This window comes from Ips typographus, linkage group LG6 (assembly GCF_016097725.1).
Source record: "Ips typographus isolate SLU linkage group LG6, UJ_Ityp_2.0, whole genome shotgun sequence".
In the NCBI taxonomy this organism is placed as follows: Eukaryota; Metazoa; Arthropoda; class Insecta; order Coleoptera; family Curculionidae; genus Ips; species Ips typographus.
The window spans coordinates 11607306-11625118 of record NC_138427.1 but is presented as its reverse complement, the minus strand read 5'-3'; the positions used below and the strand labels follow the sequence as shown (position 1 = coordinate 11625118).

At 37.0% G+C, this 17813-nt stretch overlaps 2 protein-coding genes and 1 long non-coding RNA gene across 4 annotated transcripts in view; 2 read left to right on the top strand and 1 right to left on the bottom strand.

Moving 5' to 3' along the window:
- jeb (low-density lipoprotein receptor domain-containing jelly belly protein) overlaps positions 1 to 15796 on the bottom strand; it is a 29221-nt gene extending 13425 nt beyond the window's left edge. For both annotated transcript variants that reach the window (XR_014178630.1, XM_081981758.1), the window contains exon 1: positions 15117 to 15796. Coding sequence is in view for 1 of the 2 variants with exons in the window: in XM_081981758.1 (XP_081837884.1) it covers positions 15117 to 15351 (235 nt within the window). In the remaining variant the exon portion in view is untranslated. The remainder of the gene's footprint in view (positions 1 to 15116) is intronic.
- LOC145730525 (cytochrome b-c1 complex subunit 8-like) lies at positions 3388 to 4259 on the top strand. The gene is made up of 2 exons (XM_081981761.1): positions 3388 to 3927; positions 4150 to 4259. The coding sequence occupies exons 1-2, from the start codon at positions 3780 to 3782 to the stop codon at positions 4242 to 4244; spliced, it is 243 nt and encodes an 80-aa protein (XP_081837887.1). The 5' UTR covers positions 3388 to 3779; the 3' UTR covers positions 4245 to 4259.
- On the top strand, positions 15262 to 16738 carry LOC145730529 (uncharacterized). Its single transcript, XR_014178640.1, has 2 exons — positions 15262 to 15397; positions 16524 to 16738. It is a non-coding gene; the product is annotated as an uncharacterized LOC145730529 (long non-coding RNA).
- The last annotated feature ends 1075 nt before the right edge of the window (positions 16739 to 17813 follow it).

Below are 17813 nucleotides of genomic sequence, written 5' to 3'. Positions count from 1 at the left end.
AAAAAACTAGGCGCTTTCTTTCGACCCATTATTTCGGATCTACGAGTAAAAGCATTATGATCTAAAAGTCACATGGCACCATATTTACAAAATTACACGAAAGTCAGGTGACTTTTGGATCATGACGCATTTGGATCCGAAATCACAAACCGAAAGAATACGGCTACAATCGACTGATATCACCGCCTACTGTACTAGAAAGCCTAGAAGGTGCTTGTCAAAAATTCCAATATGGCGGGAATAGTGGTGACAGTTTGTATTGTGGAAACTGAGTTTTTTGAGAATTAGATGAATTTTTACAGTTTAAAATCAAAACTTGAGGTTATTTGCGTAAGTTATTTTTGTTTGCTGCCGTTCATAAGTTTTTCAAGCCACATTGTAACAGCAATTCAGGAAAAAGCCCAACCGTGTCAGTTTTTTACTTTAAAAAGAACCGGATCTAACTAAACACTGGTTGAACACTTTGAAGTTGGATGATTTTACTCCAACACTATACTCAATGGTAGGTACAAGTCCTTTCTAGTAGTAGACTTATTAGGTACTTGTTACATGCGCAGGTGACAGTGTCATATTATTTATAATGTTAGGTTAGGAATGGGTTGCTCGATTTTAGTTCAACTGGCGCTGCGATCTTAACTTGAAACGCCAATTCTTTGCTGTTAGTTTTGTTCTGTTTCTTTGAAGATTACCGTTTACTTGGTTACTATGACAGCTAGAAGATTGATTCAAACGTCTAAATTTTGACTTTCTTTTAACCACATACAAATACACAAGGTTATAAATAACTGAGATATTGACCGGGAAATAAAACAGTGCTAGTAAACAAGCTTTATTGAATAATTTGACAGTTTCTAATTTTGTCCCTGTAACAGCGGGGAGGTTTGTTCAAACGTCAAAATGTAACCCAAAACTTCTGCTTTCTTTTATCAGGACAGAGTTTTTACGAAGAAAACGCTAATAACTGATAAAACTGGCCTAGAATAGTGTTGTGCACGTTAAAGTTATAAACAAAACTATACTTCTACAGATTTTGACGGTATGGTGAGTGAACTTTTACTGTTCCAAAAGGAGTGGTTCTTTCCAAGTACTGTGGGTTTATCACTATTATTATTAACGTCACGTGAAATTTGTCAAATTGTCATTGCTTGCAGTGTCTTGTCACTTGTCACCTTAAATCAACGTGTTGACTGACGACAAATGACAGTATACAATAAGGGTGCTACTTGACTACTATGATGTAACAGATTAGGGATTTATCGTATCTCCACAAACAATGAAGGTGTTAATTACCGAAATAGAGCGAAATGCTCGACATAGAACTGACGCCGACTGCTCCAATAACGGGTTGCAACCTCTATTGTCGAAATTCGTAAACAACTTCCTCTACGTTTCCTCCTCCCGGATTATGCGGTTTCATTCAAAATTCGAAAGCGGAGGCAGAGTTTGGACTTGGTGGCGGGGGCGTGCGAAATGTTTCGAATATTCGATGCCGAAAGGCTCCGTTTGTTTTGCTCTGTTGTGAGGCAAACAGATGAGATAAACAAATCAACGTACGAATGCTCCCCCAGGTGCATTGACTATAGTTCGGCAAACACCAGAAATTACCATATTTTTTCCGTAAGGGAAAATGGAAAAAAAAGTCGTTCAACAGACCATGTTCTTTTAGCAAACGTATAATAATTCCCGAGGTAAGGTTTGAAACTTTGCGAAAGAGGAGAGCTAGACCCGTGTCAAGTTATTTGATGTTTGAGAAAGGGGGAGGGGTTAAAAGAGAGACTGGCAAACATTTTCTACTTTCTCCGTTTCGTGTTTTGGACCCTTCTTGTGACGTCATTCTTTCCCATCTGTGCTCTGTTGTATAAAAGTATAAGCTGGAAAAAAAACGGATATTATATCATTTCTGTAAATAAGTAGCCAGGATAGAGTGAAGTCTGCAGTAGTTTGGGAAATTAAAAGTTTAACCTGACTGGCAACAACTGCACGTATCCTGTTGAGGCTGAGCATATGATGAAACCTCCATTCACATTTGCAACGTTGCCAAATTTACTCTTAACCTTCCCTAATCCTTTTTCCAGTTATACAAAGGTTCACTAAGGGAAGTAAAACTGACTTTTTGCAATATTCCAACTGTCGAAAAATCCGGATCGGAGATGATTTTTGAGAGCGTAAAGTTTGGGTAACTGTGTGTCGCCAGTCGGTCGGGAGTTCCCGCCCCCACTTATCGATTGGGGCCCGGGATGCACCTGCAGGCATCGTCGTAGTCGGCTCCTGCCGCCGAAATTCGGGAGTTATTTTTAGAACAGCGGTCGCTAGCACTAGTTGAGGTAAGAGGGATGATTAATCGTTCCTTCGGGGATGTTGTCGCTGCTGCTCCCGCTCCCCTTCTTTAAGACGACACAGTTTCCTTTATTATTACGAAACGGACGAATTCTCGGAAATTGCTATAATAATGCGTCCTTCTCTTGTTCGCCGACACCGTTTATCACGTAATTGTTAACGATGTCGTTATACCTAGGCTTTGTTTATCCAGACTCTCTTTAATCATCATAACCTAGGAAGACGTCACTGGACACCTTTAAGGTACGAGTCCACTGGATACATTTGTTTCGCAACAATGTTGTACAAGATGCTGGAAGCTCATGTTTCTCAACACAGGAAACATGAGTTTCCAGCATCTCGTACAACATTGTTACGAAACAAATGTATCCAGTAGACTCGTACCTTAATAAAGCATGGTTTATAAACAGTTGTGTGGCAACACCACAATGTATGACAGCTGACACCTGTTTATTTGTCAATGTCATATATTATCATTGAAGCTAGCAAAATCAAGAGTGCATATAAGCAGCAGTCGAACATTTATTTAAAACTTAGTTACTTAGCTTTGACGTACTCACCTCCCTCGAAACTTATTGATTACCCTTAAGAAACTTAATACAAAAAAACATTTTTAATTTCCTTGATGTGTTTTTATGACGACGTTTCAGTGAGTCCTTTTTTTAGAACTTGAACGTGAAACTATTGTGTCCGGTTTCATCATATACGGAAGTAGAAAAAAATCGTAATTACATCTACAGTAGACGGCAATAAATCGGCCGATGCACGTCATTGACGTTTAACGCGCCACGTTGCCAGATGTTTAGTTATTTCATTAAAACCTGAACTTTACATACATTTTGTTTTTATTTACTTCTTACATAGAAGTTTTTTAACAGAGAATTTTGAATAACACTATTAGTCAATATTGAGGTTTTTTTTTGTCTCTTTGTAAGCAGTTTTTAGTCAAGTTATCAACAACATAAACAAAAATAGCAAACGGTCAACTAGCAATCTGGCAACAACGCATACAACTCGTTAAACGTCGAGATCGAGAAGGTCACGTTTGTATCAGAATTGCTTTCAGTTAATAAGCGTGTGTGAGAAAGAGAGCGCTACAGGTCGCAATTAATCGCTAAGCAATATGAATGCATTTTCAAAACGTCAAACTCACTGATGACGCTGTACTAATCCAATATACTGGAGAATTTACCTTTCTCCAACTTAATGGCCTGCTTGAGCTTCCAGAATATTATTTACACTCTCCACTAGAAATTGGTCTGGACTAACAACAGCTTTACGACCGCTTATAAACTCTTAAAAATAACCCTTCCAAAAGATTGCTAATGTTCCGGTGTAAATCCAGTCTCGTGTGTCAATATAGCCTGTCAACCACCGCCATTGTATATTATTGTCACTGTCAGTGAGTCAGTTTGCAGTTGTGAGCAATTTTGCATTATAAAATGGGACACGACGGTCCTCGATTCCATTTGACTGGGATAATTTTCTACGCAGTGTCTCCGTTTTGCCTAAAAACGAAGATGGTGAGCGTGCACGGAATAACCAACATGATCAGGCGTATTAAGGAGGAAGCGTTTTATGTCTGCACGCGTAAGTGGCCTTTTATACGTTATGCATAAGAGACGTTTTTATGTGGTCGTAGAAGAGTTTTCTCTATACATTGGCTTTATGGGTTGCTTTTGCCATAAAAGTCTGCGACTGAATGTTCCGTCATAAAAAATGAATTATTGATGCTTTGAATTCCAGCGTCACGTGACATTTTGTGTTTAGTCTGACATCTGTCAATTCACATTAATTCTTCTTTTCATACAGCACTGGCGTTGGCGTATGCGACGTACAAGGCAGTCGAAAGAAGACACGAACAATTGAAACGAAAAAATCCAGAAGATTATATCAATGACCAATAAAGCGTTTTAACTCGATTGTTTTGTGTATTTTTTAAGGACGTGTTCTATGAAGTTTAAATTGCTTAAGTTTTTTTTGTTTTACCTCGCCTGTCAGCAACACCACCGCTCGACGAGAAAGCAAATCAGAAAGTTATTAAAAAGTCAGTCCTACATAGTTCGCTGTTAAAGTGGAAAAAAAAAGTACGGAGCAATCCAACGCAAGCTTGAAGCTCATTTTTCCGCGGGGTCTTTTCGGTAAATCGCGCCATCAACCGAGTAAAAGCGTAATTTAAACGTTGATCACAGTTTATCACTGACGAATTACGGCCCTTTTAAAACTTTCGCGACAATATAAAAGCTGTAAAACTCCAAATTATGCACTGACGTCACGCGGCTCGCTTTTTTTCTCTTCTTGTCGCCGTCGATTTGCATAAACTTTGGGCGGAGTGCTTTCGCGAATTTTCGCATAAAAGTTTTTTGATTGCAAAGTTAGTATTGCCTCCACGTTGCAAATAACCCCTTCAGTTTTGTTGATTAAACGATAAAAAGTTGTTTTAGTTCTTTTCTTTTTAATATCTTCTACTAGGGAAAAGTTTAGAGTAAAGAAGGATTCTTAAATTTTAGTGAAAGGACATATGGGTAGTTTGAGCTGAAAGCTGTTTTTTTTGACCAATCACAACCTATAACCACTGTGTTGTCCAAATCATTGACTATAATAAAAGTGACTAGAGAGGACATGTGTCCTAGTTAATGACTGGAGTGGAATCATGGAAAAATTAAAACCAATTTTAATTTTCATTTTCTGAGTTTGATACAAAAAAACGGTAAGCTGATGATGAATATTAAATTAATTAACTTCTTTCTTTGGTCCCGGATTACCTTACAACTGACACCTAAACCAAATCAGGTTAATAAGGTTTTTAAATTTTTTCCAAAAAAAAATTAATATTCTGGCTCGGTTGAAATTAATTAAAATAACCGGGGTTTAACTGAAGGTGGCTGTAAGAGGGCAAAGACTTCCGATGATTAAAAAACTTTTTGTGCATGTTAATTTTCTGGCTTAGACTGGAATGAAAGGATTTTACCTTGTTCGTTGAGATTTAATATAAAACCGCCCTTTATACGGTTCAACTTTGTTAAGTGTAACCTAGTTTATAGCTTCAATGCCAACTGCGGCCGCAGATGCAACTTGGGGCCAAGGTGAGGTTATAATGTTACTAATATTCAGTTTCTGTGTTTATCACATGAAATCTAACTTTATTCTTTTCAGAATGTGTTTTTGGTTTTTCGCGTTTTCTTAACCTACTTCATCTTTGGAATGGAAGAGAAATGAACGACTCGCTCCAGATTTTGTTCTCTATTTCTTTTTGAGGCATTCACCTAACCCGTAAATAACGGTCGGGTGCGATTTACGTTTGATTTATTAAGGATTTCATTCACTGTAAAGCGGAGCCGCAAGTATTTTCCTTTCTTGCGGATATGCTTTTATAAAACTGGATCGTTGTTTTCGTTACACAATTGTACGGTCTCCTTCAATAAACCTTCAGCCAACTTAAGAGGTTTTCTTCATTATCCTAGACGAATTTTTATCTCCTTAATTTAATCCGACTTGGTGCTGGCGGTTTCGAATTAGATTTTATTTCGGCCTCAGAAAGCTTCATTGTAATTGGCAATTAAACTTGAGAAAGTGTAGTAAATTTGATGAATTTTGCAGCCAGAATAAGCTTAAGCAAATAATTTAAGTTCCTAAAAGGAAACTGAAACTTAAAAGCTTCGGAGCAAATTTAGAGCGACAGTGGGAATAGAGAGAACCTAGCCACGGTTTGACGTTATAAAGTTGGTGGGTTACCTTAAGTGGATTTCGTTTTGCTTTTTCGTTTTACGTTAATAAATCATGACAGCACTAAAATCGAGGAGTTTAAAGACACTTTCACTTAGATTGTCAAGGTTTAAAGTTTTCTAAAGAAAAAATTGTCAGGAAAAATTGCTAAACATAATTTAAGCAAATATGGCACACACTTTGTTACAAAGCTTAGGATAGAACATTTCTTTATTCACTCCATTAAAAGGCAATAGACAGTTTTGAAAAATGTTTGTCTTGTATGCATGGTTGCATAACTATTGTCAAAACGTTCAAATTTGTCAAAGTTTAAATTGTGTACGTTCACCCGACGTCAGCGGCTTAGAAGCTAAATAAGCAGTCATAACAAACTAAATAGGACCGCTTACTTAACCTCTAAGCCGCTGACATCAGGTGAACGTACCCATTGTGTTTCAAAATCATTAACCCCCATTTGCATCGTCGTACTTTAAGCCTAGCTTAAGTTGAGTGTAGTCCAGACTGTGACTTTTTCCAACTCTAATGTCACAGTCTGAACCAAACTTAATTTAAGCTAGGCTTTAGGTTAAAGACCAAATTATAAAAAAATCTCTGAGAAAATTAAATTTGAAACTGTCAAAGTTCGAATGTTTAAGAAATAGTCAGAACAGTTACGTTGGTTTTATTAGACTCACATAACTGTTCTGATTTACTTGTTCTTTATTTTTTGAACTTGAAAATTGTCGGAAACGTCAAATTAAAGCTGTCAAAGTTTAAATTGAAAAAATTGTGTCTTAAAATTATTAAAGCAGTCACGTGACAAAGTGACCCTAAAAAAATAAAGAAAAAACAATTGATGTTAAAAACTAGTTAAAATAGTAGTCACTGAGTCACACTGTTAACAAATTATATTTAAAAAACTCCTCATTTGATAATTGACAAACAATAATATCAATATCATATCAATAATTCAAACAATAATATACACCAGATTTTTTTTTCACGATACCACCTCTAGTTCTAAAACATTGTGAATTCAATGACTGACAGCTGTGTCGTAAATCAAAAGTCATTGAACTAATACAATATGTACATAGATGATCTGCTTGTTGATTGCCAAAGAAGAAAATAACACTTAAGTGTCATTAACGGGTCGGACCTATTGAATTATTAACGAAACTGGCACAATACTAAGGGCAAAGTACTGACAGCGGTGCCCTTATAATTCAAATCGATTTGGGATAATTAGGACATTGAAATAATTTCGGAAGAGAACGGGCGAGATCGTTAGGGTTTTGGGAAGGTTCTGCCTTCTTCCGCATAATAATAAGCGTCCTGGAAATACCAAAGGTTGAAGAAGTTAATTTTTCGGCCCCAGTAATGGACTTGTAAAAGAGCAAATTAGCATCGCTACGACATTATTAGCGTATTTTCTCGTTCCCCTTAAATGTCTAATGAAAATCGTTTAAAATGATTCTGTGAAGATAGCGCGGACCGTTGCCTCGCTTTATTAGGGTACGGTATTAATTTGAAACTTTTTAACCTTGTTTCGATAAAAAATTAACCATAAATGCCTCGAGAATATGGGAGTTTTTTTACAGTTAGGAAGCAATTTTCCAAAAACTTTTTTATTGAATTACCAGTGAATTTTCAGATGTTTCCACTTATTCTAAGTGTATAAATCGATCAATCATCTCCCGGTAATAATTGTATTTAAACTAGTTGATAAAGAACTCGAATGATGTAAACAGTTTCGACAGTGGCTCTTACAGCGCACTTAAGATAAAGAGGCGCCATTAAATTACGGTGGATTACAAGAAACTTTCGAAAATTAAACCGCATTAGCTAAGATGCCGGAAAATACCAAAATATCCCTATTAAGCCGTTGCCGAGCTTCTACGTTTTGAGCATTTCGCCTGATTAACAGCATTTCTGTTTTGCCACCCCGGCCATAATCCCTGAAATACGTTAGGATAAATATTGTTTGCCCTACTTGCATCCGGACCTAAGGGTGGGCGAAATTCGCATGAAAGCCATGCCAATATCGCTTTTAATATAAATTTAACGGTGCCGTTGAACTGTTGCTAAGATCACTGTTCGATAAAAGCTGTTGCTTTATTTTTTTTTGGAATGACTGTTCCATTTTTGTCACAGACGAATTCATTGATTTGCAAGAATCCCAAAAAAATATAACTAATACCTCCACTTATTTTTGTCCACTCAATAACAACTTTCTTACTCAATGGTTGGTTTTCCAGACTGGACATTAGAGCTGGGCAGGTAATTTCCTAATCAAATCACATATTTTTTTTCATTAAACAAAATTACCAACTGCCAGATTTTCCCAAAACTGTTTATGCCCTATAATCCAGAAAACGACGGGAAAAACTCCATTAACCGCAATCGTTTTGGGGATTTCCATATAATCACCGTCGCGTACCGGTTTTTGCATGTTTTTAATTCCATTTTCCAGCGGTTTGTCAATTTAACATTTTTGAAGAGGGGCCAAAAAAAAAGTATTTATTTTCAATTATTTCCAAACAAATAGGAATAACAACGGAAAAAAAAAACAATAACAACCGTTCGGAATGGTACCTATACTTTTAGTGGGCAAAAAACAATCAAAAACGACCAGCAACGTATTTGTTTTCGATTTGACTACTCTAAATACTCAGAGCAAACAGAATTTTGTATTAATTAAACAGGTTTTAATTGCGGCCGGTTAATTTTCCGTACAAATAAACACGGGTTGGAATGACTTCCAGGTAAAAATCCCGGTTTAAACGAGGAACGGAATAATTTATACCATTCCAGGGGCTGTATTAAATCTCTGGAAAGGACCTTGCTTAAGTCATACATTAACTCGACAGAATAGTTGTTATTAAATAAACCACATTGTGTCGTTTCGGGTAAACTTTCCGGTCTTACCGAAACTTTAATGATGTTTAGATCCTCGAGAGACTGAACCGTTAAGACTGTTAACTAACTTTTCGCATAGTTTTCGGTTTGTAATTGGATGCGTGCTCCAGCCTGCTGGATTTGTATGATCGAGAGCACAAACTGATTAACGTCATTTAGTTAGGCAACCAAACATACAGTATGGTTTTTAAAAATGTAATTTTCCTGTAAATTGAGGCTTTTAGCGTGTGTTGTACTACTTTAAAAGTGTTTATACAACTGTTCCCGGAAATACTACAAAACTGCATTTCCTCGTTCCAGATACGCGATTCCCGGAAAGGGACTTTCATTAGGATATGACCTGCTATGTGCATGTTGGACCTTGTTTTCCATTCGCACATACGTTACGACCATTATGCCGCTTTGATTAGCTGAGTGCTCGATTGACTGTTTTTTTTCCAATTAACCAGACAAGGATAGAACTAGTCTGACGTTATATTGAATCTCGCAGAGACGGATGTAATCGAGTTGGACTGTTCCTGATTCAGTTCTTGTTTCTCGCTTCTCAATAATAAAATGAATTTTACGCGTGGGTATTTTTAAACTTTTCATCTTTAGTTTGAATTATCATAGTAGTAGTGGAAAAGTATGGAAATTTGTGATTGGTCAAAAAAAGCAGCAGACTACCTACTATTATAGTGGAAAAATTCTGTTACATAACCTAGAATATAATTTGGTAAGAATTGGAACAACAACAACACTTATCGTTGTCCACCCTAAAACCACTTACTTACTTAATGGTTTCTTTCCCATTGACACTAATGACAGTTTTAATCTGAGTGCTGACATTAAAGTAGGGATGTGCACTAGACATGGGCAAACTAAGGCTCTCAACAATAAAGCAGCAGGTCTAAACAAGGCAGCTTTCAGTTTGCTGCTTTGGTTTGACCAATCACAAACTACCAACAACTTTAACCCTTATTTACAGCTTCTTACACTAATTTATTAAAAAGGCTCCTTTTATTAAAATACCGCCTAAGGCTCTAATGAAACCAAACACGAGAAAGCCATAAGCTCGAAAAGTTTGAACAAAGCACGCGGACGAATTTTCGCAAGTATGTAAACATTTTCGAGTTTTGAGACGACAAACTCGTGAACACACATATTTTATCATAAATGTTTACCCGGGAAACCAGTGCATATAAAGTAAAAAGACAACCTTAATAAAAACTGATGGTGGAACTTTAAAAGTTAACGTCGTCGACGTGTTTGCCCTTTTGGAATCGTAGACGTAGTTACTACTGCCATGGTTCAACACAGAAAATTCAACTTGAAGGTTTATGTAAATAGTTTTTTTCCCGGAAAAATAAATTCACAAAGAAATCGTGCCAAAAGGTTGACTCTTAAGGCCTCCAGTGTCGTAAACCACTTAAAGCTTTCAAGAGCTCGCCGGAAAGAAAATAATAATCCAATAAGCTGGAGTCGGAGGGGTTTTTCTAATTATGGTCGTCGAGATAACGATAATAAAAATGTTTATTAGTCCCAAAAGGTTTTGCTTCCATTAACTGAAATTTTATTATTGATTTAAGTCAAGTTTAGCGTTAAATTATTCCTGTGAAGGGATGGCAAACTTTTTTTTATATTGATTTCCTTTATTTCACAAAAATTAATTAACCATAATTACTCACTTTCAGTTAGTCTACAGTTTTGTCATTACACGGAAATTTACTTGAAAATTTTAAATAAATTCCAAATTACAGCTTTCGGCGAGTGTAACCCATTAGGTCAGATTACTTTTATTAATCGTTTTTTTCGCGATTCAATGCGAAAGCGTAACCTATCAATTTACCTAACCGCCATCACTGAATAATTTAGTGAGATGAAACTCAAACCCTCGATATAGCTTCTATTTTTAAACGAAACAGGTTTTTTCACCATCGTTTACGATCTGAAATCGGATAAGTTACGATTGTGGCTTAAAATAGTTCGGGGTTTTGCCCACCGCGTCGCTGTGACTGTCAGTTACACGGTGCAGTACGTTAGTTTGTGATTGGTCAATCAAAAGCAGCAATCTGACAGGCACTCCAATGAAATGTCAAAAAGAGCTGATTGAAACTTTTGAAAGGCAAACACGGACATTAAAACACACTTTCATATGAATTTGGCAGGCATTTTATGGAATATCAACTGAAAGTCTTCAGAAAATCGCTAAATTTAAGCTAAAACTGTACCAGTATTTATAAGAAAGTGTTTTAATGGCCGTGTTTGCCCTTTCAAAAGTTTCAATCAGCTGTTTTTGACATTTCATTGGAGTGCCTAATTCTCATTTTACACCTTATGAATAGCTTTGTTAGGTTAAATTAATTCATCTTAAACTTCAAAGGGTTCCAGGTCCGGCCCTGCATTAAAAGCCCAATTCGCCGACGAGATTTCCCAGCCATCATCTGATAAGAAGATGAAAGGCCTCGCCGTTGGGGGGCGGTTAATATCAGCGCCCTTAAATTAATTAGCAAAGGGCCAAAGTTTTTGCTCTTTCCCCACACACTCACCTGTATATAGGGATTGAAGGAGAGAAACAGGTAAGTAAATTAATAAATTAATTGTAATTAATCAACAAAATACCAACCACTTCTTCTACCTGTTACGTGTTAGCTCTGTATAGGTAAAAATGGAATACATTTAACGGCGTCCTTGTGATCGATAGTAAAAGCGTCAAGGATGGGCCCCTCAGGAGAATTCCACCATGGTTCCGGGAAACGTTAGACCTGGCTGTTTGGAAATTTCATTACGGAACACACACGACATGTTTAAATAAACACTGTACAACTTAATAAAGCCGATTCCCTTGGGCATTGGACGTGCGCAAATTAATGGCTGACCTTAAAGTAAATTGGCAGGGGATGTTGAATGTTTGCGGGTTTCTTCGAAACGAAAGAAACAGCGAACGTTCCCACGAGACATTGGCCAACACATTAGTTATATTGCGTGTCATGAACCTATCATCTGTTAATCCGGATAATAGTATTTCTAGACCGTTATATCAATTTTAAAAGGGCTAACGCCCGAAATCCTAAATGAAGCTATTTTCCATTCCTCAATTATCCCGGTGATCCTTTTTCAGTCCCTCATCATACCGATGGTATTTCCCTTTTACGTAGTTAGCCGCGTGTCCTTTCAGGACTTTATTCCCTTACAGAACCAAAACGGATATTCATAATGCCCACGGGTCGTGTGGGTAATCCTACACGCTGCTACGCGAAGGACAACAGGCCCTACATGGAAATATCGAATTTGGGCCCTTTGGATGTTTTGCCGTTTGTCAGGTACAAAATGACCAACAACCGCAAATCGGAAATCAGTTTATGATAATTTTTGTATTTGCCCTCAATCAAGTGAAACAAATATGCATAATTTGAGGGATTATGATACACACATTGTTATTAACTGTTTTTGAAGTTTAGTCTTATGATTGCAGTCATTTGTTATTTTAAAACTAAGCTTTGGAACACATTTTCCATCTCAAGATTAACAGCCAATATTTCTGCAAGATTTTTACGGTTTTTATCTTGCAGTCGAGTCTGCATTTTGAAATTTAACGCCAAACTCCTACTTAGACCCGCCATTGAATTTTATGAGCGTATGAAAAGGGCCAAAAACTCGTGAAACTTTCAACCCACGCTCCTCATATTCTGTACAACGGGGCGCTTAATTAAGTCGTATTCGAAAAGTTTTAGCTTCCGAAAAATCAACATAAACGGATAAGTTTTCCTTGGAGAGGACGCGAAAACCTTGTCAAACAACAAGGGGGCCGAAAAGGGCTGGAAAACTGTGAACGACAAACGGATTAAGGATTGAAAATTACCGGCTTTTCGTGAGAATACACACAATTTTTACCGGCAAATTCTATTATTGTCGCGGGGGGCGTGCGCTTACAAATCGATAACCAATGAATAAAATACGAGTCGAAATGTTTAATCTCCTAAAAATAACAACGGTTTTAACGGCAACGCTTTACATGGTCATTTTTGTATCGAACCGGTCGTCTCTAATTGTAAAAACAGACCGGAAAAATAATGCGTTCCATTCATGTATATGGTTCGTTAAAAATATAATACGTCGAGGATAAAGCGTTTCTTGTTAAGGCAGGTTTTATTTTTTTTTAAATGATGTGAAGGTTGGGGACCCTTAATTTAGATATTGTTGGTTTTTAAGAGTTAACGTCGAGATGTTTTATGACAGTCTAAGTTTTAATGCTATTTTGACTGATCCACTATGATAGTTATTTAACCAACGAGTGTATTAATGAAAGCGATTAATAATCGAAATGGATTATAAAATTGCGATTATTAATCGCCAATTAATATAAGAGTTGCTCAAACTATATTCCTTCCTTGTCTATTAGTTGTGAACTGATCGAGACGGAATTTTGACGTCATTAACGTATGTTCTTTAACCAATCGTTCAAATTCGGGGAAATTCGACGTTGGCGCTGTCCGCCCGCAACGCCATCTAAAAATTCATAATTTTTGATGTTTGACGTTGGTTGACAGTTTCTTTTCAAACTTTTCCCATTCAAATTTCCAAATTCAGAATCACTACCAACACTAGCCTGCACAATTCAAGTAAAGTATTAAACCACACTGATTTAATTTTTCCGCTCTTGTTTATGTTTTGCTTTTTTCCAGCTTAACCTCACTCTTGTAAGTCTTGTCAAATCGGTAAGCAACTGAAGCACTGTCAATCAATATGTTTCTGTCCTTTGCTAACCTTTAAAACACTGACTGACTGATGCCATGTTGCCGAATGCTCTAGTAAATAAGTTACTGATAGACAAAACAACTATCTTGCACTGACACTGACCAATACTGGGGGCGATTGCTTCATCTATTGATAGCAAAAAACAAAAATAGTTTTTTAAATCTGCTCTATACCCGAACTTTACAATATGGTTGGCTTGACAAAAACAAAACTTTTTAAATTACCGGGAATCTGGAACGCTCAAGCTGGCAACCGCGAAACATCAATGAAAACCTTTGGAACGCTTTATGGAGCAAGCAGAGCTTTTTTGACGTCACAATAACGTAATTTGACAATTGGTCAAATTATAGTTTTGTCAAATTACATCATCGTGACGTCAAAAAACGCTCTGCTTGCTTTATGGAGCTTGAAAACGAACACGGCCTAAGACATGAGTTAATTTCGATCTGACGTCATCATTTATGGCATCACTGCCCTCCCTGGTTGGGATAGAGAGTAATTGTCAGTTGTATACACAACCTGTACTGTGTACTCTGAAATTGAGAAAATTAATCACGTGTGGTACTGATCTTCCACTCTCCACCTATTTCTTTCATTTGTCGTTTTTTTTTTTTAATAGTGACCCTTCTGCTTTAAGTTTATAAGACCAAATGTGCAGTGTTTACATAAATAATGGGATTTAGGTAAATGCTGCAGATGTAAAGTAGCATTCTTTCTGTTTGCAAACGTCATCAAGCAGATCTTTCTAGTTTTCAATATAATACAGTTTTTGATACTACTGAGTGACCTGAACATCGCATTTCTGAAATTAGCCTTGTTTGATTGCACATTTCTAAATATTTATTTATAACAATTACTTATTATTGTTTGTGCTCTCTAATTTTAAAGAATACAACTTTGTATAAACCATTTAAACCGAAATGGGTATCATAAACGCTCAAATTATGCAAACAACCTCTTGTTTTCACACACTTTTGACCATATACACCCTTTGCCACCCTACTTATAATTTGACTGATTTTGATTAGAGATTGACGTACCGCGATTTGTTATGATTTTGAAAGGTTGGTAGGCACTGTCGGAAGTGCATTTTTCTTAACGACTGCTTAAATTTCAGAATTTTTGTGGCTGTTTTGCGTGATAACGGTCAAACCTACGGTATTGAAAAAATTACGAGTTGATAGCCGAAAATGTGGTCTACAACTTTTATCTAAAGCGTTTTTCCATTAAGTGAACCGTTCAGGCGCAAAAAAATGATGGACACCTGTAATAAGTAAATATCAGAAATGCATCTGTTGAAATAACGAAGAAGCTGGTGTCGTCCAAGTATTGACGTCATCATGTTCCCTCTTCCTACGTTATGTTTGTCACGTTTCGTGTTTTAGTATTTGTCAACAAAGTTTTCGTTACGGACTTACCAATTTGCGGTACGTCGTACTGTCGCTGTCCTCTTGGGGAGCGCAACATGAGCTGAGAATTGGCGAGGGTGAGTTGGGGAACGTGTTGTTGTAGATCCGAGATGGGAAAATCGTCGACCATCGTGTTGGGTTTCTGGTCCATGCGTTTCCTCCAGTTTCGAAGTGGTTGCGGCGTGGCTACCACGCACACCACGCACAGTGCGGCGGCGGCAGCGGCGGCAAACACGGTCTTCATGCCGCATAAACACGTACGAACACGCACTCTAAGCCCGAAAATTCAGGTAATCATTGCGACGACCCATGAGCGCGCCTCACTTGTTGCTCTCGGCTCTCTCTTGTATGACGCCTTTTCAGTCCCCGACACAGGCACAGTCTGATCAGAGACTAAAGGGGTGGTGGGTGTGTGTGCGTTTAGACTGTGAACAGAGTCCGTTTGCGACGGGGCGGCTGTGACGACTAGCGACGAGGACGGAACGTTCCAATCTGTACACCCTGCCGCCCACGCGGTCGCCTCAGCACGCCGTCGCGCCGCCCCACCACCGCCACCCATTCACACGGGCCGATTCATCATGCAAATTTATGTCGCGCACCCGAATTTATGAAAAATCTTTTCGAATCTCCGGCTCTTTCTCGAACGGTTCATCTTGAAGCGTTTTATTGTACTCGATGGCCGCTATAATGTAGATGTTCTGTACCATTCTATTTCAACACAGTTTTTTTATTCACCAAACCAAAACCAAATAAAATACAAATAGGACATACAAATAGCACCCACAATGCACCATTACGGCCACTAAGCAGAATGATGGGGGTTGCTTCAATTAAACTAAATTTTGTAGTTTAGCATCAATATTTGATTTGTCAATACAGATAATATGAAGGAACTTTCCAACAATAAGAAATGCACACACTAAAAATTGCACGTGTTCCTATAACATTCGATTTATTATTTGATATTGCCTTTCGCTCCATCTTTCTCTAATAAACAATCAGATCATAATCAAGACAATGAAGCAAAACTTAAAAGAAGACACTAAATACAGTCATTTTTATAATTTTGGCATTTATGACACACATTTAATTTCGAATGAAAAAATGTGTTACTACTAATATTCCTCTAAATTTAATATTAACTTAACCTAAAACAAGTTTATGTAAATAGGGTCAAAAATCGGTTACAATTAATTTCACTGATCCCATTAAAATGTTGTGAGCGAATTTAGACTTTACATACACCAAAATTTGAAAACATAAAATTACGTATTGTTTTAAGTAAAACCCACGTTACCTAACCTTATTTTAACAAGGATTCAACAGAATGTTTTTCTATAAAATTATTATTTATCAATTAGTCAGCGTGCGGGAAAATATCACTTTCTGCACTTGTTGAATATTTAAAGTTTGTAGAAAAAAAGAAAATATAAGAGAACAAGGGCTGTACGCGAGCTAGAATAATTCAACGGGAAATAACTAGCAACTTAAAAAGTAAAGTTAATGATAGATACCAAAAAACGAAACGTCGGAGGAACAAACTAGATGTACCATTTTATTGAGCTGAAACAGTTGCAATCACTTTGAATTATTTGTTCAAATAAGCTCAAAACAAAATAAATCCGATTTTTATAATGTTGATAACCTAAACCATGAAGTTCAAAAAGTGTCCTGAATATGTCCATCAGAGTTTTGAATGTTTTATGACGTTTTACCGTAACCCTCCAGGCTTGTTGTTTTTAAAGAACATTAAACATCATATACGGTAATGTTATATTTCCTGTAGCCTCAGGACGGGAAAAGCTAAGAGGGGTTGTTTAATACACTTACTCATATGGTGGCTTTATACAATTTGCGTTAAGGGGGTGGACGGGTGGTTAGTTAAACAGGATGCGTGGGTAAATCAGCATAGTTCCTTTTAGCGTTTAAAAGAAAATTGGCAAAAAAGCATCCACCAGCGAAAAAAAAAAACCGCCCACGACTACGTCATCGTGTTTATGCTTCTGGATACGCTGATTTATTATTCTGGAAATAAAGTTTAGGGAAAAACAGATATATACGTCGATACTTAAGCGACTCTCCTACACTTTTCTGGAAGATGCCAAATAAGGTCATCGGATAAGGGCCGTCGTTTCACTGATGCATTCTTATCGACTCGCGTGGGTTTGCGTAATGGCTCCAAACTTGGTAAACGTCCACTGTTTGTCTCTCCGGATTATTACAAATTGCAATTGATTTTTTTTACGCTCGTCTTTTTGTAATGCATTCTCGGAATTGAACACACAGCTTCCACCATACATTTTTAATGCCCAAGATAGTCTAGTCCATGCCTGGAATTTACCAGTTACTTTCAGAAAGAAAAGAAGAAGCACTGACACTAATTTGTCTTAACGATTACTAATAAAACAAATAAACAAAACGTGTTTAAACTAATTTTTGCCAACAAGAACATGAAAAAAGATACAAAAACCCGTAAACATGATGGAGAACGCAAACGTCACTTTATTTTAAGTGTCCCTTAAAAATTTTGTTTAATTGACTTAAACAACTAAAAAATTTTACTAAATCTAGCGGGATACACTCTAAACTTTATTGTTTAAAAAATGAAGGTCCTAACTCTAAAACTGAATTTTTGGTGAATTTTCAGTTCTATAGGAAGTTAAAACAGCGATGAGGGCCCCGAATTTTATAACTTTGTTGTGGTGC